Source organism: Trachypithecus francoisi, unplaced genomic scaffold, assembly GCF_009764315.1.
Source record: "Trachypithecus francoisi isolate TF-2019V2 unplaced genomic scaffold, Tfra_2.0 Lachesis_group1, whole genome shotgun sequence".
In the NCBI taxonomy this organism is placed as follows: domain Eukaryota; kingdom Metazoa; phylum Chordata; class Mammalia; order Primates; family Cercopithecidae; genus Trachypithecus; species Trachypithecus francoisi.
In genome coordinates this window covers 37,856,458-37,880,047 of record NW_022681454.1, presented here as the reverse complement: position 1 = coordinate 37,880,047, position 23,590 = coordinate 37,856,458, and the positions used below count along the sequence as shown (strand labels likewise).

The following is a 23,590-nucleotide window of genomic DNA, read 5'->3' as shown; positions in this document are numbered from 1 at the left end:
TCTGTGAGCCCAACTCCATGACCAGTGACATCGAGTTGGTAGCTTAAAATTGGGGATGGGGGGAGTAGTTGCACAATGGAAATCTGCACACACTGAACACCAAGGGCTTCCTCTGAGGGGTGAGAGGAGCTGCTTATTAAATATTTGCCAGCACCACCGACTGACTTGAAGGAGGCGGGAAGATTCCAGACCTCCGTGAAAGGAAATCATACCCCACTTTATTCTTTTATCACCCACATTTAGTTATCTCACTTTAGACTTAAAGGGTATATTTAGAATGACCAAATAAATATGATCCCACGATGTGTTCCTGATAAGATAAGAGACAATGGCTCACTCTTCGGAATAATGTGTGTGGCTGGTGGCGCAAGAATTCATTGGGCTCCCGAACTGTGGTTGTTCAACTGACCTTCATAGAGCAATGTCCTCAACTGGACAGACAGGTACGTGACATAACAAGACTGCTGAATGTTACATTCTAGGTCCCTTGCTGTCTTTTGCCATGCAAGTTTTTCGTTTCTCACACAGGACTTCAACTTAAAGATGGAAGAGAACACAGTGGTCCCCGCCAGCACCTGCTAGTAATGAGCTAGTAATAAGCAGCTCCATCTGCCCCTCAAAGTGCACGATGCTGCTGTGTGTCCAGGCTGAGTGAGGCAGCCCACCGCCTGGGAGAGGAAAAGGGGAAGCACTCCCCTCTGCCCGTTTGTACTTGGTCATCTTCAACACTCTCAGCTGATTCCTTCCTTTTGGAGGTTCTCCTATTTCTCATCTTTTATGGATTCTAAAAAATCCAACTGTTCTCCTACTTCTCATCTTTTATGGATTCTAAAAAATTGGATTATAGTTTATTTTCTCCTGGATACCAGGCAGGCTGTATACATTTAGTCGAAGCAAACAATCAATATGATAGCTCTGTTGCTGGACCCGTGACCCACATGTGTGGTCTGGACACATGCTTAGCCTCTCACGGCAGCACAGGCATGCCAAACATGTCTGGTCTCCCTGATGGAGGATCTCTAGAAGCCCACCAAAAAATGGCACTTCTGGTCACCAAAAGATCATCAGACTCCTGCAGGGATCATAAACTGTGCCACCCCCTTACTGACCTATAATATGCAGATTAATAAAACTACAGCCATTGATGTGGGGGAGATTAGGTGCATTCTTGCTTCCGCTTTCTGATCTAATGGAGCTCCTGGGTTTCTGGGCCTGTTAGTGTTCTTTCGGCTGAAGCCCTCCTATCATGGGAGAGGCTGCACGTCTTACTGGGGAATGCAGCTGATGGCTGGAAAGTGTTCTAGGCTGGGATGCTAGGGAGGGAGCAGATGATGTGAAGCCTGAAGGGGGTCCCTCAGGAATTTCCCAGTGTCACTGTCAGCCCCCAGTGTGGTCAGGATGACAGTGCGAGTCCCAGACAGAAGGTAGGATGCTGGGCAGTCCGTGTTGTCTACCCAGGATAGGGAGTCAGAGAATTAGAGAAGAAAAAAGTGGCAATTGTCTAAGGGCTGGACAAATGGATGCAGATGGGTGGGGCAGGCGCTTGACTGAAGGCTTCAAGAATAACGTGATGAGTATCATCTGCTAAGCTGAGAGCAGTTGCCTCTGGCTGGTGTGATCTACCCCAAAGGAACAGGATTCCACCAAAGCAGGGGTGGGGAGAGTTGTGTTGGGATGGAGTGGGCAGAGCCAAGAAACACAGAAGCAGCATGGTGCCCTAGAAGGGACGTGGTATGGAGACTGAGGAGACCTGGGTTCCAGAACTCCTTCTGGCACTGAGTAACTCGCAATGTGGGCAGAGAACTCAAGCTCTCTAGGGCTCAGTCACGAAGTAACTCGTGGACAGAAAACTCAAGCTCTCGAGGGCTCATTCATCCCCTCTAAGCTGGAAATAACGGCACGTGCCCAATGACACAGGGTGTGTAAAGATGAGATCTGACAAAGGTTGAGAAAATATTTCACACACTATGGAACACTACCCAGCCATGGGGCCTATTATTCTTACTCTTTGGAGGAAAACACATTGTCAAAACAAAACAAAACAAACAACCTGTTTAGACTAAAAGCCAATTTCAGAAAGTATAGCAAGAGGCAGGAAAACAAAAACCCACGAAAATTCAAAATATATCCAACCAACCATTCTGTTCTTCTGGCCAGAATACGAAAGTCCCTTTTTAAGGAAAACTGAAATACGGATTTGATTTTGCTCTGTACTACACACCTTCACTGGGCCTTGAGGTAGCCATGGTGTAGACTAAACAGAAAGTGTAGACTAAACAATCGACTTGGCCACAGCGCAACCTTGGGTGAGAGGAGAGGGGGAGGTAACGGGTAGAGTCTGGAGAAGCTTCTGAGGGAGGCCTCGGGTGGAGTCAGCTGGGCAGGGAGGGCACCTGGGACTCCACTGCCGGGTCTGGGCCAACCCCAGTTTCCCCGTTCCAGTGGGGAGAGGAGACTGACCCCGGGGCGTCCCTGGAAACAGCCTGCAGAGACACACAGAGGTGACCTGGGAAATGTATTGCTGCACACGGAGTTCCTCTCAGGCCCTCGGGAAGTATGTGGATAGCATCCAAACTGGAGGCCAGGCGAGGAAGGGAAAGAGTAAGGAAGAGACGGGGGTCAGCACTGTCAGGGACAGGGGCAGCAGGGGGAGAGGGGAGAGGGTGGGGAGAGACAGGGATGGACAGGACTTGAATGCAGCCAGCCCTGCCAGTGGACGGGAAAGGCCAAACCCCGGTCTCCCACAGACCTCACGCCAGCTCGGGGAAGGCTCCCGAGCCCGGCAGGGGAGACCGTGGTGGCGCTCAGGCACACACAGTGCCCTGGGAGCGCACAGTCACGCCGAGGCCCTTGTGCTGATCTGGACTCTTCTTTTCCTTCTGCAGAAAAGTGACGACATCTGAGCAACAAGAAGCAGGGGCTGATTATGCGCGTGGAAGAATGAGGGGATACTGCAGGGGAATGAAGAGAAGAAGGCAACTGAATCCAGGAGGGGAAACACCTTCCCGTTCCTCCTCCCAGCCTGTGAGCAAGTGTGGGGAGCAGGGCTGTCTGTACTCCCTCCCTTTCAGCCTCCTACCCTGAACCTATTTCTCACTTTGTTTCACATGATAGGAACATGATGGCATTTCCTGTTACTCACCATGTCAGCAAATGCAGCTAATGCTAATTCACAAAACTGCTTTCATCAGGGTCAGTGGGCCAAATGGGTCCCAGCTCCACCAAGCCACTGCCTTGGCCTGCCATTGCACAGCAACACGGGGCTCCTGGGCTCAGAGGGTCCCAGGGAAACACAGTGACAGTGGGTTCAGTTGCTGCCACCTCCCCTCAGTTGACTTTGTAATCATGGTCAACATGTGACCTCAGTTTCTTCATTTCTTAGAGAGGGTACAGGCCACCTTCCCAGGCCTGTTGTGAGGGCCCATGAGATGGCGGGGCTAGTGTCTCATACTCTGAATCTTAAAGAGATTCTTGGAACATCTGCTGTATGACAGCCACTGTCCTAGGAGCCGAGAGTATAATGGCCAAACAGCCCCAGCCCAGTCCACAGAGGGCTGCATCCTACAAGGGAGAAAGGCAGTAAAAAGTCACTGCTGTATACTAAGGACAGGTTGGCGAGGTGGAGTAAGAAGAATAGGTTCCGCTAAGAGTTGAATTACCATTCGACCCTTCAATACCATTACTGAGTTCATACTCAAAGTAAAATAAATCATCCTACCAAAAAGATACATGGACTCACGCGTTCATCACAGCACTATTCACAATTGCAAAGACATGGAATCAACCCAGGTGCCCATCAACAGTGAACTGGACAAAGAAAATGTGATAGACACCATGGAGTACTCTGCAGCCATAAAAAGGGATAAAATAATGTCCTTTGCAGCAAGGAACATGGATGCAGCTGGAGGCCATTATCCTAAGCAAACTAACGCAGAAACAGAAAGCAAGCATCACATGTTCTCACTTAGAAGTAAGAGCTAAACACTGGGTACACATGGACATAAAGATGAGACCAGGCACCAGGGACTCCTAGACAGGGAGGAAGGGAGGGAGGGAGGGAGGGGGCAAAGGTTGAAAAACTACCTGTTGGGTACTATGCTTGGTTCCTGGGTGACAAGTTCAATCATACTCCAATCCTAAGCATCATACAATACACCTTTGTAAGAAACCTGCACACACACTCCTGGAATCTAAAATAAAAGTTGAAAAACAGTGCAGTTTCCAAAGTCACACTGATTAGCAGCAAATTGGCTGTGTCACTTTCAGCAAGTTACATAACCTCTCTGTTTTTATTTTCTCAACTCTAAAGAGAAGCAGAACAACATATACCTGATCATGTTGTAAGGATTAAAGAAAGGAGTTTAAGTCCCTTTGCACAACATTTGGCCCAAGGTGAAGTTAGGTACCAGCAGTGATGATAATAAGCAGACAACGGTGACGATGAAAAATGTGATACGCACCATGGGGAGACTGTGGGGTGCTACAGGGGGCTTAGCAGGACACCTCATCCAGTCTTGAGGTGGGAGAGGAGACCACAGTCAGGGACAGTTTCTCAGAGATGACATTTAAGCTAAAGAATAACCTTAAGGGTTATGAAACTCACATTTAAGGCTACCTATGTGGCTTGAGAGGAAAGGACTTCATACTGCCTGATGCAGCCACTGCAGGGCCCCAAAGCACTGAGTGCCCTGTGGAGCCTTCAGCAGCAGCAGCTGCAACCAGAACAGGTATTCTGGAAGCAGGGCCACATGCTCTAAAAGCAGCAGGGCCAAACTCCCGCCACATCGAGCTAGCTCACCACCAGCAGAAACAGCAGCCTGGGTGACAGGTAGCAGGCAAAAAGGACCACATTGCCACCTGACCCTGTGCATGGCCAATGACAAGTCAGGAGGGCTCTCTGTGCATCATAATCACATGCCAGTTCAACAAGTTCTTCACAGTGGCAACTGCAAATCTATCCAATACAGTCATCCCTTGGCATCCACAGGGGATAGGTTGTAGGAGTCCCCAAAGATACCAAAATCCATGGTGCTCAAGGCCCTTCTATAAGATGGTGTCATGTTTGCATATAACCTGTGCACATCCTCCCATACACATTTTTTTTTTTTGAGACAGAGTCTTGCTCTGTCACCCAGGCTGGAGTGCAGTGGCATGATCTCAGCTCATTGCAAGCTCCGCCTCCCGGGTTCACGCCATTCTCCTGCCTCAGCCTCCCGAATAGCTGGGACCACAGGTGCCTGCCACCACGCCTGGCTAATTTTTTTTTATTTTTAGTAGAGACAGGGTTTCACCGTGTTAGCCAGGATGCTCTCGTTCTCCTGACATCGTGATCCGCCCGCCTCGGCCTCCCAAAGTGCTGGGATTATAGTTGTGAGTCGCCGCCCAGCCACATCCTCCCACATACTTTAAATCATCTCTAGATTACTTATAACACATAATACAACGTAAACCCTACAGAGACAGTTACTATATTTTAAAATCTATATTATTGTTTAGTTTTCATTCATTTTTCTTCCCAAATACTTTCCATCTGAGGTTGAGTCCCCACATTCAGAACCCATAGACATGGAGGGCTGATTGTACATTGTTCCCATCTTCATATTTTATAAATTATTCAAGAGACAAGGTGCCACCCAGTTTCCAAAATAAAATCATCTAAGGCACACACACAAACTGCTTTCTACGATTTTTCTGATGAATTCTGTTTGTAAGCAGTAAAAACGAGGGAGTGGCTCCTGTAATTAAACCAAGCCTCGGTTCTGAACATCCATACGTTTTCCAGGATGTTCCTTCAGTTGACTATAAAAACTCCTATCAATATTTGAGTTACTGGACTGAACCACAATTATGACTGCAGCTTTAATGAACACCCTCCCTTCATGCCAAGCAAAGTTAACAAGCTACCCAGTGAAAATACAGAGATTTTTATATGCTTGAAGACGACACCTGTGATTACCCTAGGGCTTTTTAAATTAAAAATCTCAGTAGTAAATTTTGATTGCTAAACCTAAAGGCAGGTCAATAAATAACTTGGACACTCTCTTCAGATTTTTCATGTGAGTGAAACTTCCATTGTCATCTCCAATCGATGGCACAGACTTACCCAGGTCAATAAGAATCGCATGCTGCTGGGAAGTCAACTGCTTTAAGAGTTCTTTGTATGGCACATCCTTTGGTTGCTGTTTGCTGGGAAACTGGTGTTTAAGGTGGAATTGCTCAGCTAGAAATTTCCAGATTTCACCTCGGTGATGACGTGGCACACCTTTAAAAGGGGGAGAAGATATGGAGATAATTTATGCACCGAATACAACTTAATAATAAAAATGAATTGTGTTTCACGTTCCATTTATCCAAATTCACGTTCCCCCCCTTTTTTTTTTGTGAGACAGAGTCTGGCTTTGTCATCCAAGCTGGAGTGCAGAGGCCCACTCACATCTCATGCAGCCTCAACCTCCTGGGCTCAAATGATCCTCCCACCTCAGCTCCCGAGTAGCTGAAATCATAGGTGCCCACCACCATGCCTGGCTAATTTTTTATTTTTGTAGAGACAGGATCTCACTATGCTATCCAGGCTTGTCTCAAACTCCTGACTGCTCAAGCGATACTCCTGCCTCAGCCTCCAAAGTCCTGGGATTACAGGGATAAGCCATCGTGCCTGGCCACTGGTTTCATTATTAATTAACAGCATAAGAACAGAAGGGAGGCAACTATTTGCTTCTTCCCCTACTTCCACCCCCTATTCTCCCCTCACTTCCCTGGCCCCTTCCTCCTTTCTTCTCACTTCTCAAACGTGTTGTCATGTTCTGACCCTGTCAGACTCTGCAAGGAGTAAAGAATATGACCTGAGCTCCAACCTGGTGCCAATTAATGACATTCTAGGGAAATAAGGCCAAGTATGAAAAACTGTCACGTAAGATGTGATCTCAGAAACAAGAGAGAAACAAAAGGAAGTAGAGCTCAGATGAAAGATAAGCTGGCTCATTTCTTTTTTTTTTTTAATTATACTTTAAGTTCTAGGGTACACGTGCACAACATGCAGGTTTGTTACATATGTATACATGTGCCATGTTGGTGTGCTGCACCCATTAACTCGTCATTTACATTAGGTATATCTCATAATGCTATCCCTCTCCCCTCCCCCACCCCACGACAGGCCCCGGTGTGTGCCGTTGCCTTCCCTGTGTCCAAGTGTTCTCATTGTTCAATTCCCACCTATGAGTGAGAACATGCGGTGTTTGGTTTTCTGTCCTTGCAATCGTTTGCTCATTTCCAACTGAGCAATCAATTTGAACCAAGCCTTAAGGACGAGGGAAAAGGAAGAGAAAAGTGCAACCAGAGAGAAGGAACCGAGAGTGATTCAGTTTGCCTCAGGCACAAGGGTGCACGTGGAAGAGAGCAGCTGGCAAGAAGGCTGGAAGGGTTATTGTCAGAGACAAAATTGACGGCAAGAAACCTGCCCCGTGTTTGGTAGCCCCAGGGAACCATGCATATTTCTGAGTTGAGGTGGAGTAAGCTAATCACAGCTGAGATTCTGGAATTCTGACGAGGCTTCTTTCTGCAAGATAAGCTGCAAGAAGGGCCCAGAGGCTGGGTAGGAAGTGACTGCACAGACGTTGCCATGTGAACATCCAACAAAGCTCTAAAAGCAGAAAATGTCCAAGAGCCTCTACCTAATGCTTTATATGTGATTAATTTGAATACTCATAGTGATTGAAAATGTCTAAAACTTTAAAAAGTTCTCTTAAAGTCAAGGATGTTATTTAGGGCAAATTTAATTTTAAAAGGTGACAGTTTTGAACCAAAATTCTTTAGCTCATTACTCAGCTATTACAAGGCCAAAAAGGTAGAAATGGGGAGAGCAAGAAGACTGAAGAATAAAACGCCAAGTCTTTCTCGTCTCTTGGGAGAAGGGAAGCCTCCGAGTTAGGCACTGATCTTTCTTCCCATCCAGGAAAAAAAGTGGCCGCTTTGTACCCTGACCTGCCACTCAAACAGCCTGCCCAGGAGGATGGTTTCTCCGGTTTCCGTCTCTGGCCACCTTTGGAAGAAGTTTCTGCTCTGGCAAGGTAGCAGCAGCAGATAGCACTTATTGCGAGGCCACTATGCACCATCACCATTCCACGCACATTATGTATATTGGTCCATATCATCCTCATAACCTTCTAAGGGAAACATGATTATCCTCATGGTAAAGAAAAGAGAGGCAGGGAGAACAGGTCCCTTGCCCCAGGTCATTAGGCCAGTGAGTGACAGCCCAGGAATGCTGACTGCCATTTTCTCTTGGTGTTCTCCATGTCAGAAACGTCAAATAAGGCTGCTACTCAAATGGGGACTACAGAAAAAATATTTTGTGTTCCTATCTTGCAAAGAATGATAAAATAACTATCTGTGGATTTGAACCAAATAGTAATCATTTTATTAACAGATTCAAAAGTCTCACTGGGCCACCTCTTAGAAATACTTACTGTGTAGTAAGTACTTTCTTCTTTCCCTTTCAAATATCAGGTTTTTTTTTTTTTTTTAAGTTGCCCTGTAGAAGAAATACAGGGCCCCTGTCAACCATGACCACATCCTATACATTCTATAATTTTATCTCAGCATTAATATAATGACCCTGTAGAGTGAGTTGAATGGTGGCCCCTCAAAAAAGATGTGTTCACTTCCTAATACCTGGCGCTTCTTGTGAATGTTACCTTCTTTGCAGACAGAGTTAAATAAGGACGTTGGGAGGAGGAGAGCATCCTGGATTATCCAGGTGGGCCCTATATCCAGTGACAAGCATCCTTATAACAGACACGCAGAGGAGGAGATGAGAAAGAGAATCAATGTGACCAAGGAGGCAGAGGCTGGAGTGCCGTGGCCACAAGTCTAGGAAGCTGGAGGAGGCCAAGTGCAGACAGGCTGACAGCATGGTTTTGGAGCTATGGCCTCCAGAACACTGAGAGAAGAATTTCTGTTGTTTTAGTCACCATTTCTGTAGTAACTTGTTATGGTAGGAACAGGAAAAAAATATACCCTGATATCTGCTTTCTACTATTACTCTATTTCTTGTCTCCCTCTCTGCTATTCCAGCTCATAGATAGATCTTGGGACCATACACACACACACACACCCTACCCAGAAATACTTCAAACGCTGACGAGAAGTAAATGTGGGCTAGAAAACAGTCAGCATAAGTGATTTATAGTGGGGCTTTTTTTCACAAAATACTTTTTCTCAAACTGGGAAATTTTCCCAAGTTATGAAATGTCCAATTTCCTATTACTAAATCATTCCCATTGTCTTATCAGACCTTTATTTTTTGGAAGAAAAGAATATTGGCTGTGTCACTGGACAGTACCAGATATTGTGGTATTCAGGAGTAAGCTTAGATTCTGTAATTTAAAGCATAGGATCATGTAGGTTAGACCCAATGTTTTTGCTAAGAATGGTCTGGAACACCTCCTCCACCGTGGTGCTGCCCACTCCTAACCCAAGAGAAACCTGGCAGTGGAGCCCACCTAGGGCTTGCAGGCAGGGTCTGGGTGGGCAGGAGGCCGTTCCTCCATCCCCCATGAAAATAGCTTCTTACTCACTTAAGAAATAATATACACTGTTTAAAAGTGGGGCAAAAAAAACCTCTGAAATGCAAGAGGTATAAAGAAGAAAGTGAAAAACTACCCATACCTAGAATGAGCATATCTTTACCATCCAAAGCAGGAAGCTTTTGAAAGTGAAAGGGAGGAAGGCTATTAATAATTTTGCCAGGACAGGAGTCATAAACCAGGGCTATGCCAGGTGAACTGGGCTCTATGGTCATCCTGCCTATAACCTGGATACCTGCATCATGGGTGTTTTTCCATGTATACACACATGGAAATATCAACTGTACTGGAGACTATGCTGTACTCTCTTCATTTAACAACTTAGCCATCTTTTACATCAGTAAATACAGATCTACTTACGGTGTCTTTTTCAAGGAATATGACATGAGATAGTCACATGGTTGGGTTTTTCGTTTTGTTTTGACTATTAAACAATGCCACAATAAGCATTCTTCTTACTGCAGTACACTTTTGGCTGATTAGTTTCTAGAGTAAGTTTCTATAAATGGCATTGCTGGGTCAAAGGCAAGCAGAGTTTGCATCTGGCCCTTCCTATCAGCAGCTCAGGCAGCCACTCTGCAATCCCATTCCTAAAAAATACATTCCAGCTTATACGGTTCTATCCAGTTATCTTTAGAGAAATCATTCTGGCGTGAACTAAACTGAATTATCTGTAATGTCATGGGATTATGTTATCTTCTCCTAAATCGATACCCTAATCCTGGCCCCTTATCCAATTTTAACTGGGAAAATTTTATAAATTCCTTTATTTCCATCACTTCAGGGTCTTTTATGTCACTATGAGGAAAGGCCTCTTAATCCAAACAACTGTCCTCTCTTTCAAGGTCTCTGAGCTGAGTTGGCCTCTACTTCAAAGGTCAAAGATGTGATTCCAATTTTTAGATTCACATTTTTATTCTGAGCCACAAAATAGACCGCCGTCATTTGTCTGGAGTTGTTAAATCTTACTGTGTTAAAAACCACCTGACTGACAAAGCCCCCTTTATGGTTAGAGCTTCTGCAGTAAAAAGTGATGTGGCAAAGTCAGGCAATACATAAGGAAATTGCAGGTCAGCCTTAGCTCACTCCAGTATACAGAATGCTCAATCATCTGTGCCCAACTTTCACTACCCAGGGTCCAGATTCCTAGAGTATTTCTATTAGCCCCCACATAATATGCCCAGTGAAAAACAAATATCCAGGTGCCAGGCTTCTAAGAAGCTCAAATATTTGGAATAGCTGTCACAGACCCAGGCAATCTGCCTCTCGCAGAAGCAGACACCTGAAGGCGATCATCTAGGCAACTGTGAGTGGGGGAAGAACAGACTCATTCTTTTCTCTGCTTCTTCCTTTTCAAAACAGCAATTTGGGGTCATTTGGTGTAAAGGTAAACCTCAAGAAACAAGTACAGGTGCAAGGAACACTAGAACTGGAAGAGAGCTCCAAGATCCTCTGCTCGGTGAAAGGCTCTCATTCTATCAGCAAGGAGGCAAGAGCCCAGAAAGAGGGTACCTGCCAAAGTCACATTGAAAGCTGCTGTCGATCCAGAGCTTCGGTCTTCACCACTGCATGCATGTTCTGAGAAAAGCACCTGGAGAGCCTGTTCAACAGGAGGCAGTGCAGTACAGTGGTGTGAACCCAGCTCTGTGGCCCTGAGCCACTACTCAAGTGCTCTAAGCCCAAGTTTCCTTATCCATAGAAAAGGAAAAGGTGTAACGAACAATAGCTACCCATGATTACTAAAATCGACGTCAAAATTCAGAAAAGGTTAAAAATGCCTAAAAGACTATAGTAGAAAACACTGCTTTGTTCCATTAATGCTCCTAGAGATGAAAAATGCATATGCAGGCCGGGCGCAGTGGCTCACACCTGTAATCCCAGCACTTTGGGAGGCCGAGGTGGGCGGATCACCTGAGGTCCGGAGTTCGAGACCAGCCTTGCCAACACGGTGAAAACCCGTCTCTACTAAAAACACAAAAAATTAGCCAGGCATGGTGACAGGCACCTGTAATCCCAGCTACTCAGGAGGCTGAGGCCAGAGAATAGCTTGAACCTGGCAGACAGGGGGTGCAGTGAGCCAAGATCGCCCCACTGCACTCCAGCCTGGGCAACAAGAGTGAAACTCCATCTCAAAAAAAAAAAAAAAAAAAATGCATATACAATGTTTTTCCACTATACAACTGATAAAGTCAGGAAAAACTCATTTTATACATATTTGAAACCCTTATTCAAAACACCTGGTTATTTATGATAAGCTCAACAAGAACTCAGTAGTGCAGAATCAGATTAGACTCAGGCTTTTACTCTTGCCAGAAGACATTAACATATATTTTTAAAGGAATCATTGTTTGACTAGAACACTGATAATGACTGAAGGTAAGCTCCAAAATAGTGGTTCTCAAACTATCTGTGAAGCATCAATTGTTTTTTCTTTTTTAAAATTTTCCAATCTACTACAGGCTAATATTTTTATACAATACAGTAAAAATAAATTAGTAAAAAAACAAAATAAAAAAAAAAACAGATGAACAAAATGTTAAGTCCACATTTTAAATTAGGATCACTGTGTCAAATTGCTGGAAACATGGAAACATTTCCAAATACTTAAGTCTCAAGTTCTGTACTTACGTCTTCTTGGACCAGTAACAGTCTGGGATGGCAGATCTCACTGAAAAAACAGTGAATCCTGCCCGCTCTCTAAGGCCTTACAATATAGCAGACACATGTTGTGTGCTCCTCACAACATTCACTGTCTGCACCCACATCTTACACTTGTGGAAACTGAAGCTCAGAGAGGGTGAGGCATTTGTCTAAGATCACACTGCAAAGTAAGTGGCAGGGCTGAGATTTAAGCCCAAGACCACCTGTCTGAGGTCTGTGCTCCACACACTATGTTGTCTCCCTAGAATACCCAGAGACAAGGCATACAATTAGTTTCTAGTTTATAATTCAAAGTATATCATCGAATCATTATCCAGTTTATAGGTAATGAAGCAAGCCCTTGGGTGTTCCTGTCTTCCCATTTCCTGGCCTTCTGGAAATTTTAATTAAGAGGAACCATGAAAGGTGGTAAAACTCATGTCTATTAAGTAAGGTATCTAGAAATAGATTAAGATGTGATGAAAAGAAGGGAGATGGCCACTAAAATTAGACTTAAAATTTTTTTATTCCACACTTCTCCCCAATCACCAATGAGGGGTGAGGTTGACTAGATGCTTCCCAATGAAGCTTACCTTGCCCAACAGCCGAGTGCATTTTTTCCATGTCAAACTTAATTTTTGATCTTCCTGGAGTGCTAAGCATCTTTTCCCACACTGTAGTTACTTCTTTAAGACAGGGAGTAATTTCTTCATAATCGAGCTTCAGGCGTTTGTTCAGCAAATCATTTTCGGAGGCTGGAAGAGACCATTCCGGAGCGCATTAGTAAAGGCTACAGCTATGGAACTTCCATTACACAACATGGCTGCCTACCTGCTATCCTGCTGAGATGTCAAGAAGTTACAACCGGCTTAACGCATCTAAATATAAGTCACTGTCCATGCCTCTACCCATTTTCTTTGTTTTGGAAAATGCTAAAAACCTAGGAGGTATGTGATTTCTCTTACCCCTCACTCCCAATGTACTCTGTGGGCTCTACTCCTAAGACACAACCCACATCTGCCCAATTTTTTCCATCTTACCCCTATCAAACCATGAGCCATCCCAGGACAGGAGCTATGTGTTATTAATAAAATTCCCGATGACTAGCATGGTTAGAACTTGATGCAACTTTTTTCATCTAAACTAGGAGAGGCACTCTAAAGATAGTCTTCTCATTTCGAGCCAAACCTCTGTTTAGTAGCTTCTACCATTAGTCCCATTTCTGCTTCTTGGAGCTAAACTGAATAAATCTACCCCTCTCAAATGACATCTCTCAAATATATGAAGAGAGCTACTGTTTCCCACCAAACTTACTCAACCTAAAGCTGCATGAAGAATTATAACTAAATTATCAAACCCAGGGGGGAATAATATCAATAAAGGGAAATGTTAAATTGACAATTTACATTGATTCCTGGACCCAATCTCTCATTTCATGGTGACAGAAACTGAAGTTCAGAAGATCAAGTGATTTGGTCCTAGTTATTTACTAGCTAGAGGGAAGCCAAGCGACTCTAGGCCCAGTGCTGCCTTCCTCTCAGCTTTTATGGTTTTCCATCTACCATCTTTAATCTTTTCCCTCATACTCTGATGAATACATTTCTAAGGTCCTGTTAAACAATTCCCTATATCTCTAGGGTTCACATTTTTAAAAAATGTCAACGCTAGTTTTTTTTGGGGGCTGTGATTTGGGATATGAGAAAACACAACAAATGCCACTAGAGTTGAGCTAATCCTTACAGCAAATCAGGTTTGGGGCTAGCCTTGCTGCACAGCAACTGGCGGCAGCACTGGGCTTTGGAGGCCAACGTATGTTCCTCTGGCAGTAAGGCTGCTACAAGCACATCTGGCCACCCTAACAGAGCCCAGCAGGCAACATGAGCATCCTGCTCTGAAGTCATCACAACTTCACACAGCCAGAAAGAACTGGCCAGAAGAGTTAGCTGAAAAGGCTCAATTCATGAACATCCTGCTGTTTCAGTATCCTAACAACACTGCTGCCTAAAATCAGTGGCCTCCAAAATGCCTTATCAACCAAGGCAGATGGTACAGAACTACAACAAACACCCAGGCTGCAGGGCAAGAACTTCAGATACAGGGCCCAGCTGTTCACAATATTAAATAAGACCCCCCACACCCATGTGGTTTATAAGCTTGTGGACTGAGATCAAATGTAAATTTGCAACAAAGTTCTCTAAAATATTTATTATGATTTAACATAAAGGTCTGAGCCAACTTGGACTTTGTGATAACGTTCAGGTCTGATTTGTGCCTACTCTGGAGGGTGGGCTACGGCTGCTCCATCCCCAGTTCTGCTCTGTTAACAATGGCTTTCCCAGACAAAACTGTCTTGCCAGCTGCCATCATCTCTTGAAAGCTCAGAATGGAAAGCTAAGAGGATGGGAGGCTCAGCAATTAAATGACCCCTACACCTGCAGAGATTTTAGAAGAACTGCACTCAATATCTGATTTTTAAACCATCATGTATTATATAACTAAGAAAAATGTTTTTTAAATAAAAAACATCAACTGTAATTTAAAATTTAATGTTATCACATCATTTTAATCTTAGTAAAGCATAAAATGCTGAGTTATATGAATTAGCCATGGCTGTATTGAATCACACGTTGCGATCTTGCGTTAGGCTGCTCACATCTTCATTCAAAAATATGGAAAAATGGGCTGGGTGGGTGCAGTGGCTCATGCCTGTAATCCCAGAACTTTGGGAGGCCAACGTGGGAGGATCACCTGAGGTCAGGAGTTCAAGACCGGCCTGGCCAACATGGTGAAACCCCATCACTACTACTACTACTACTACTACTAGTACTACTACTACTACTACTAATTAGCTGGGTATGGTGGTGGGTGCTTGTAATCCCAGCTACTCAGGAGGCTAAGGCAGGAGAATCGCTTGAACCCAGAAGACAGACGTTGCAGTGAGCTGAGATTGCGCCACTGCACTCCAGCTTAAGCAACAAGAGCGAAACTCTGTCTCAAAAAAAAAAAAAAAAAAAAAGGGAAAAATGGCTTTGCAAAGGAGGACAGCAGAGGACTGGTGGCTTCAAAGAGAGGCAATGGTTTTAGTTCTAACACCACTGAAAATCAGCTGTCTAATTTTGGAGAAATCACAACTTCTGCTTCCAAGTGCCTACAATGGAGTGAGGTAGACTGAGATGACATAGTGTGGTTCTTTCCAGGATGCAATGCTTCTAGAATAGTAAAAAATATTTGATTCATCCATTCAAGTCAGGAAATAGGCTTAACCGTAGGAAGAACTTCCTCATACACATTCTTCTAAATTCTTTCCCAAAGAGTATGCAAGTCAGCTTGAACCCCTGATTAATTTCAAGAGCTATCTCAGATGCAATTTAACCTTCCTTTAAGAAGGGAGAAAAAACAAACTCACAATAGAAGGCCTATCTCTCTAAGTACATAGTACAGCAGGTCCTCAAATAATGTCTTTGTGCTCAGTGTCGCTTTGTTATAATGTTGATAAGAAAAAAACGAATTCTTAGCCCGGGGCCATTGTCTGTGCTGAGTTTGTGTTCCTCTTCATATCTGTGTGGGTTTTCTCCAAGTGCTCCAGTTTCCTCCCACATCCCAAAGATGCATACATTAGGTTAATCAGTATGTCTACATGGTCCCAGTCTGAGTGTGTATGTGTGTGTGTGCATGTGTGTGTATGTGTCACCCCGAGATGGGATGGCATTCAGTCCAGGGCTGGTTCCCGCCTTGCACCCCAAGCTGTAGGGATAGGTTCTGGCCACCTGAGACCCTGAAGTGGAATAAGTGGAAAAATAATTACTTCTTTTTTTTTTTTTTAAGATGGAGTCTCACTGTGTTGCCCAGGCTGGAGTGCAGTGGCACCATTTTGGCTCACTGCAACCTTCATCTCCTGGGTTCAAGAGATTCTCCTGCCTCAGCCTCCCAAGTAGCTGGGATTACAGGCGTGCACCACCATGCCTCGCTACTTTTTTTTGTAATTATAGTACAGACGGGGTTTCACCACATTGGCCAGGCTAGTCTTGAACTCCTGACCTCAGGTGATCTGCTTGCCTCGGCCTCCCAAAGTGCTGGGATTATAGGAGTGAGCCACTGTGCCAAGTAAATAATTATCTTATTTGTATTAATCTTGCTTAAATGTTTACATATCTCACGTTTACATCAATATTTAATATTAGAAGTGTCTTGCGTCTTTATTTAGAAGTTTGGGGATGTTTTTGTGCCCAGAAATATGCCACAGGAACTTAACTCTTGTTTTTATCAATAAACTTTTGGTTTACTGACAAATATTTATCAATGAAACCTTTGTTTCATTACACATCATTTTGCTTAAATTTGCAGTTTCCATGAACCTATTGGTAACATGAAGTGAAGACTTACTGTACACGCTGGCTGATTCTTATCAAATCTTGCATCTATATTTAATGTAAAAGTTCTGCCCTGCCCCTAATCCACCCCGACAAAACTTACTAAATATTTTTAAGTAATCAGGCTCTTATTGCTGGATATTTTTTTATCAGCAATCCAGGTCCTATACATACTAATACAACGGATTAATGCTTCCAACATTATATTAAGCAAGTTTATTGTGTTTTCACCACAGAGATAAACACATGTTGACCATTATAGAGCTAAGAAGAGAAACGAAGTCAAACAGTAAAAATAAAAGACCACAAAAACTGAACACTGCCAAGAAGCCAGATGAAATGAGGAAGCATTCGAAGAATGTTGGCAAGGGCCAGTAAACTTAATGCAACACCTGGCAAGGGGTTCCAGGTAACCTTAGGAAACTCTTGCCTGTTCATTCTAGTCTGTCTGATCATTGTTTGCACAGCAGAATGTATTCTGCTTTTGTGGCATACTAATTTCTCCTCACCAATTACAGTTGTCCTCAGCACATTCCCAAGAAGCCAGCTGTGAGCACCATTCCCATTTTATAGCTATGCCCTGATTTTACAGGGCTGTCATTTGCAAGAAGATTGGCCAGTATTGGCATTAAAGTTTATGACCTACGTGATGAGCATAACTGCCTTTTTCCTCTTCAACAAAAATCCCAAGATGCACGTGAATATAACTGCTGTGCTCCCGAACTGTTATTTAACTGATGACTCTTGTAGTAATGCCATCGCTATCAAACATCTTTTAGACATCTGCTTTTAGAATTACTTTCATGAACACACAAAAAAGCGGCAGAAAAACTGGATTGGAAGAAAACAGCACTCACCTGCTCTAAACACCCCCCAGTGTGCTATCACCTTCCACAGGACCCTGATGGGAGGACCCATCTTTCTCAGCTTCAAAACTGCATATTGGAAAGCTTACTAGCCTATTCCAACTGTGGGGCTACTTTCATATCGAAAGGTCTTATTCCTTTATATTTCATTTTCTGTTTTCAGTCAAAAGATATAGATACTATCTCTTTACATTCTATGAATTCGTACTTTTCAACTGCAGAAACTACGTTGCTGGTACACAGTGTTGTCGTAACTCACAAGTATCATATGGACATGCACAGAGAACGTCTGTCCACCCACTATGACACTAGCTATGCAACTGAAACTTACGGAATGCAACACATTCTCGGGAGCTTATTCCTCAGATTTGGTGTCTTAATGACTTTCAGCTCTATACAAGCATCAAGGTCATTTTAAAAGACCAAAATTTGCAATCAAGGATGATGCTGAATGAAACGTACTTCAATTCCAAAACTGTTCTAGGGCAATGGCAGGGTGACTGAATCATCTGCTACATCTTCCCTTTCAAAGAGATTATGCAGACTTTCTGCTCAAAATCTTCACTACTTTATTGCTGGGCAATTAATTCTCTAGATACCCTAAGACCTATGCTCTTTCCAAAAGGTATGTAACCTTTGCATCTTAAGCTACTTTGAAGATAATATTAATTGGTTCCAGTATCAGTATGGAAACAGGAAAAGAACAAAATCTAAACATGCAAAGTTCATGTCATATTTTGACACTATTGATATCAGTACAGGTAGAATTCAGCTAATGTTTCTGCTTCAGATTACTCGCAACTCACTGAGAAAGCACATAGAGTGGAGTTATGCACTTTAATGATTTACACAAGAAAAGTTCATACCTAACACACAGGCACAGACTATGGCTGAGGATAAAGTAGACTGAGAGGGAGAGAGGGGAAAACAAAAAGCACCTTTCAGCGCATTACAGCTTAGATTTAAAATTTTTATCTCAGAAGTTCTAGATACTGTACTAACAGTGACCATAGAGGAATAATGAATATAGTTGTTGAAACTATCATTAGATCACCAGAAAGTAAACAGTGTTAATATTACTATGAAAAAGTCAACAGATGTAGACAGATATGTATATTAGACTATCGTGCTAATATATTTTTAAGACAGCAAGCTTATGTCTGATGTGATTCACTTCAGAACCAAGATAAGACCAGGCCTGTTCAATATCAAGACGGCAAACCAACCTTGGAGCTTCTGATTTTCCTTCTCCATTCTGAGCAGCAGGATCTGTTGAAGAACAGCCTTTTGCCACAGCTCTCGGAGCTCGCGAGACGTCCTTTTCTTTTCCTCTGACGGGGGGCCAAAGGGCCCATCTTCACAAACTGGTTCTAAAGGAGATCGTGGGGGAAGCTCTCCCAGCTCTGAATAATCTGGAAAGGGAGAAGGGCATTCCAGAATCGTCATTTTTCAACAAAAAATGCATATTCAAATAGAGTGCCAAATCAGCAAATTCTGTTCATTCAGATAAAATATAGTAATATCACCAAATTTAAAATTCAGGTGTCAATAAGCATTGGCATAAGCCATGTCTGAGCCACAAGCATGAAACAAATGATATATCAAATAGCAAGCAAAACTTCAGTAGCCGAGGAAGTATTTAAAGATACCTGCTTTTTAAGGTGTAATATTCTTATCTTCTTCTGAAAACGTTATTTAATAATTATTGATAATTATAGAAAACGTTCATACAGTGCCTACTGTGTACCAAACTGTTCTCAGAGCTTTATGTACAATAATTTAACACTCACAAAAAACTCTAAGTCATGGGTATTATAACTATCCAGTTTTAAAGAAATGCAAACTGAGGAACAGGGAGTTTATGTAACTTGCCTAATGTCACAGAGCTAGGAAGGAGTCAAGCCAGGACTGGAACCCAACAGTCTGGCTTTCATGTGCATTCTTAACCACTGTACTATCTGGCTATTCTGAAAGAAGATTAAAATGTATTTAATAGCCAGTAATAACAGTAACCATTAGCAGACCCTCTACCAAGCGCTGGGCACTGTGCCGGGCATTTTATGTAGGGAGACTCATTTAATTCTGGTGACAAGTCCAGAAGGCAGATATTAGCCTGGAAAGGAAACTAAGGTTCAGAAACTTGCCCAAGGTCACACAGTGAGTAAGTAGGTACACCGGCATACTCTAACTCACCTCTTCCTGATTCAGAAGACCATTTGTTCCCACTACATACCACTACAATCCAAATGTTTCCTATGTCTAAATTACACAGCTTTACAGAGTCTTATTTCGTTATGATCCTATCAGACAAATGAATAAACTAAAATTCTACATCTTTTGGGGGTTTATAGGTATTATAGGAGGGTGTTACTGTGTAATGTTCAATAGAAAAGCAAGAATTGAAATTATAAAGTATCATCTCAATTTGACACGTATTATGAGAGGCAGTACAGTTCGTTGATTAAGAGGGCAGGTTCTGGAGCCAGGCTGCTGGGATTCTGATCAAGACTCTGTCATTACTGATTTTGTGAACTTTAACAAGTTGCTTAACCTCCTGATACTTCCACTTCCCAATCTGTCAAGTGGGAATGACAGAGCCTCCCCTCAGAGTGGTGGGAAACAAACTGAGTTAATAGGCTATAAACCACTGAGAACAGGGCCCAGCACAGAGTAAGAACACAATAAACCAAAAAACAGCTCTTTATTGTTTGCTATCATATATTTACTAGGGGCACAGAAAAGAAATCAAAATTTCAGCTACTCAACCGTAAGCTCTAACAAGGTTAGAACCTTGCTGCCTCATTGACCAGGGTTTTGGTCACCACACTGAGCACAGTTGCTGGCACCCAGTAGGTGCCTGAGAAATAACTGTTGAACAAAAGAAGGGACAAAATACTGGGTTTACATGTACTGTTATTTATGTTTTCCCTCTATTTTCTAAATTTGTGGCAATAAATATTTTAAAAATAAAACCTAAGGAAAAATAATGCAAATCTATTCTAATTAAAATCAAAGATGGAAAAAATATTTTCCTGCAAAACACTTATAAAACAAATCCCTTCACCCCAAAACCTGTATACTTAGGATTAGTCATTACTGAATATGATACAGTTCAATTGAATCCTTTTATTTCATCTTATTCTGCAGCTTGAAGTCTTTCATTTGAGCCCCTTCCTTTCTTTTTTTTATTCTTTTACCATCTTGGCTCTTGGAATTCTGTGGGACACTGCAGTTGTGATTAAAGTTCTGCTTTACCTCACATTGGAAGCATATCTCCCACTGGTTTGCAAGAGTCTCGTTTCCAAAAACTAAGTCCTATGAGATGTTCTGGCGTTCTGGATGGCATGGCAGGCACTGCCCTGATAATGAGGGCAGCGTTTCCATGCACTCTCATAATCTCTTGTGTGTCAAGAGAAACCAGGACCCAGCCAGGCAACAGAGGGGAGCTCCGCTGAGGGTTAGGTGGGGTTGACCTGGATATATATATATATATATATGGTTTTGTGTGTGTGTGTGAGATGGAATCTCGCTCTGTTGCCCAGGCAGGAATGCAGTGGCAGGATCTCAGCTCACAGCAACCTCCACCTCCCAGGTTCAAGTGATTCTCCTGCCTCAGACTCCTGAGTGAGTAGTTGGAATTACAGGCATGCGCCACCATGCCTGGCTAATTTCTGTACTTTTAGTCGAGACGGGGTTTCGCCATGTTGGCCAGATTGATCTCGAACTCCTGACCTCAGGTGATCTGCCCACCTCGGCTTCCCAAAGTGCTAGGATTATAGGTGTGAGCCACCACGCCCACCTGACCTGGATATTCTTAAACCCTACTAGTAAAACAAGGGTTTACCTCACCTAAACTCCTTCTAATCTCATCCTTCCTGTTTACCACAGCCTTCCTCTACCCAGGGTCTTGAAACTTCCTACTGTGTTCCTTTCAAATTCGGAATCACAATGAGCAGGTGTAACTCCAGCCAGGAGGATGGAACATTCCTAGCAGTAGAGGCTGCTTGTCCCGAGATCCATGTACTCTCTGCCACTTGGGCTACTGACAAGGACCACTGTCTACAGAAGTTTATGAAATTCCGGTTTTATTTTAGTATTCAGAGAAACTGGATCTGCAAAAATACAAGTATTGTTTGGTGACAACAACTGTGAGGTTTAAGATGGAAGCTGTCTGCCTAATGTTTTCTACTTTTGTGATCTTTTTCTTACTATCACTAGCGACAGTTTGTTGAGCTTTTACCATATGAGTTCTTGACACAAATAAGCTTGTTTGATCTTACAACAATCTCATAGGACGGGTGATATTATGATCTCCATTTTCCGGCTAAAATAAGTAAGGTGCAGTGAGGTTTTATAACTTGGCCAAGGTCACACAGCTAGTAAGAGTCAGAGCCACGATGTGAAAATAGGTGTATTTTCCTCCAAAGTAAAAACAAAAACAAAAAAAAGTTTACCCCATGCTTCTCTAACTTCTATATGCACAAGCCTCGCTGGGGATCTTGCTAAACTAAAGATTTGATTCAGCAAGTCTGAGGGCAGCATTTCCATCAAGCTCCCCAATAATGCCTCCCCTGCTGGTTCTCCAAGCACACTCTGAATAGCAGGGCTCCACACTGCAGCTTTACTCTCTATTTCCTCATGCAACCCTATGCACTTCCTAGCATGTCGGCTCATCTCCTTCACTCCCACCACTGAGAACACAGTTCAAATACTGTTGTCAGTTGCTTGAATTCAGGTCCTCAACACATGGCAGGAGCTTGTCCCAAACTTGCTCAAGGGACCCAGGCCAAGTCCAGAATACAAAGACATATTTGAGCACTAGTATTAATTTCACCTCTGCATGAACTAAGTAAAAGCTGATCCACTGTAAAGGTTAGCAAATAAACCCAAGAGTTTAGAGGAGGGTTTCTCAACCTCAGCACTACTGACATTTTGGGGCTGGATAATTCTTTGTCACGAGGAACTGTTTTATACACCGTAGAATGTTTAGCAGTCTCCCTGGGCATAGTAGCATCTGCCCACCATCAACGCCTCCAGGCATTGCTAAATGTCCCCTAGGGGTCAGGAGGAACAAAACCACCTCTATTAAGAACCTCTGATTCAGAGTTAAAATCTCACCATTTTATCTCTCCTAAACCCTGGGAAGGGGTAAAAATGTATCTCCTTTATCCAAATTCATTTCACATGGTAACAATTACTGATTTTTATAGTTTAACAACCAAGTTGTATAGATTAACAACAAAGTTGTGTAGATTAACAACAAAGTTTTATAATATTTTTTGTTCATACTAAAGAGTAGCCTGGCTACAAAAGAGCTCGGTAATTTATAAATGGAGATAGTTAAAATCTTTGTTCTAAATTTGGCCTGCTGAATCAGTCCAAGTAAGCTGCTTTCTCAACAATGCAAAAAGATCCAGACTGAGGACAAAGCTACAGCTTTGTAATCAGTCCTCCTTCAGGCATGTGCAGTCTTGAGAGATGTGGACTCGAGTGGAGTGGCAGGTCGAGGAGAATAAAATCAAAGTCCAAAGCAACTGTCAGCTGAGAACCTTGTTCTAATGATAAACCGGGCACTGTTTTCACTTACATCATTCCTAAGCCAATCCTACCAGCACTGAGTCCCTTATATGTATGCAGGGATGCGATGTGTTAGGTGGTCTAAGGAGGGCTACTCTGAGGTTTCTGTTCTCTAGAACAATCCCAGGGATCTGGCTTCTCTCCCTGACTTGCATTCTTGCTGAGAGACAGCTGCACAGAGGCCAGTGTAGGAAGTGTGGCTTGGCTCAGTGTAGTGGAGGTTGAGCTGAAGGAGGGGCTGCTCTACCTCTTGGGCCAACTGTGCTGGTGCCTCTTGGGAAAATGTATGCCTTCTGGGTTCCAGTCCCTCCATACAAAATGTGAGAAATTATATTCGCTGCTGACACCCAACTGTGGAGACCACAGGGACTGACAGGCATATTTATAAAGTCAGCAAAGCCACCAAACCAAAGGGCTGTGATAACACCTTAGTCCAGGATTAGATTTTACTATTCTGACATCTCCTATAATGACAGGATGTGGAGAACTTAAATTATGTAGCCTTCCAGAAACAATAGCATCCAATGGGTTCTAAGAATTTTAAAACCAGTCA

General features: G+C 43.2%; 1 protein-coding gene across 9 annotated transcripts in view; it reads right to left on the bottom strand.

Moving 5' to 3' along the window:
- TBC1D1 (TBC1 domain family member 1) overlaps positions 1-23,590 on the bottom strand; it is a 246,739-nt gene that overhangs the window by 30,881 nt on the left and 192,268 nt on the right. For all 9 annotated transcript variants that reach the window (XM_033213957.1, XM_033213953.1, XM_033213956.1 and 6 more), the window contains 3 exons: positions 18,687-18,872; positions 12,818-12,979; positions 6,104-6,262 (listed from right to left, as the gene is read on the bottom strand). In XM_033213957.1, coding sequence (XP_033069848.1) covers positions 6,104-6,262; positions 12,818-12,979; positions 18,687-18,872 — 507 coding nt within the window. The remainder of the gene's footprint in view (positions 1-6,103; positions 6,263-12,817; positions 12,980-18,686; positions 18,873-23,590) is intronic.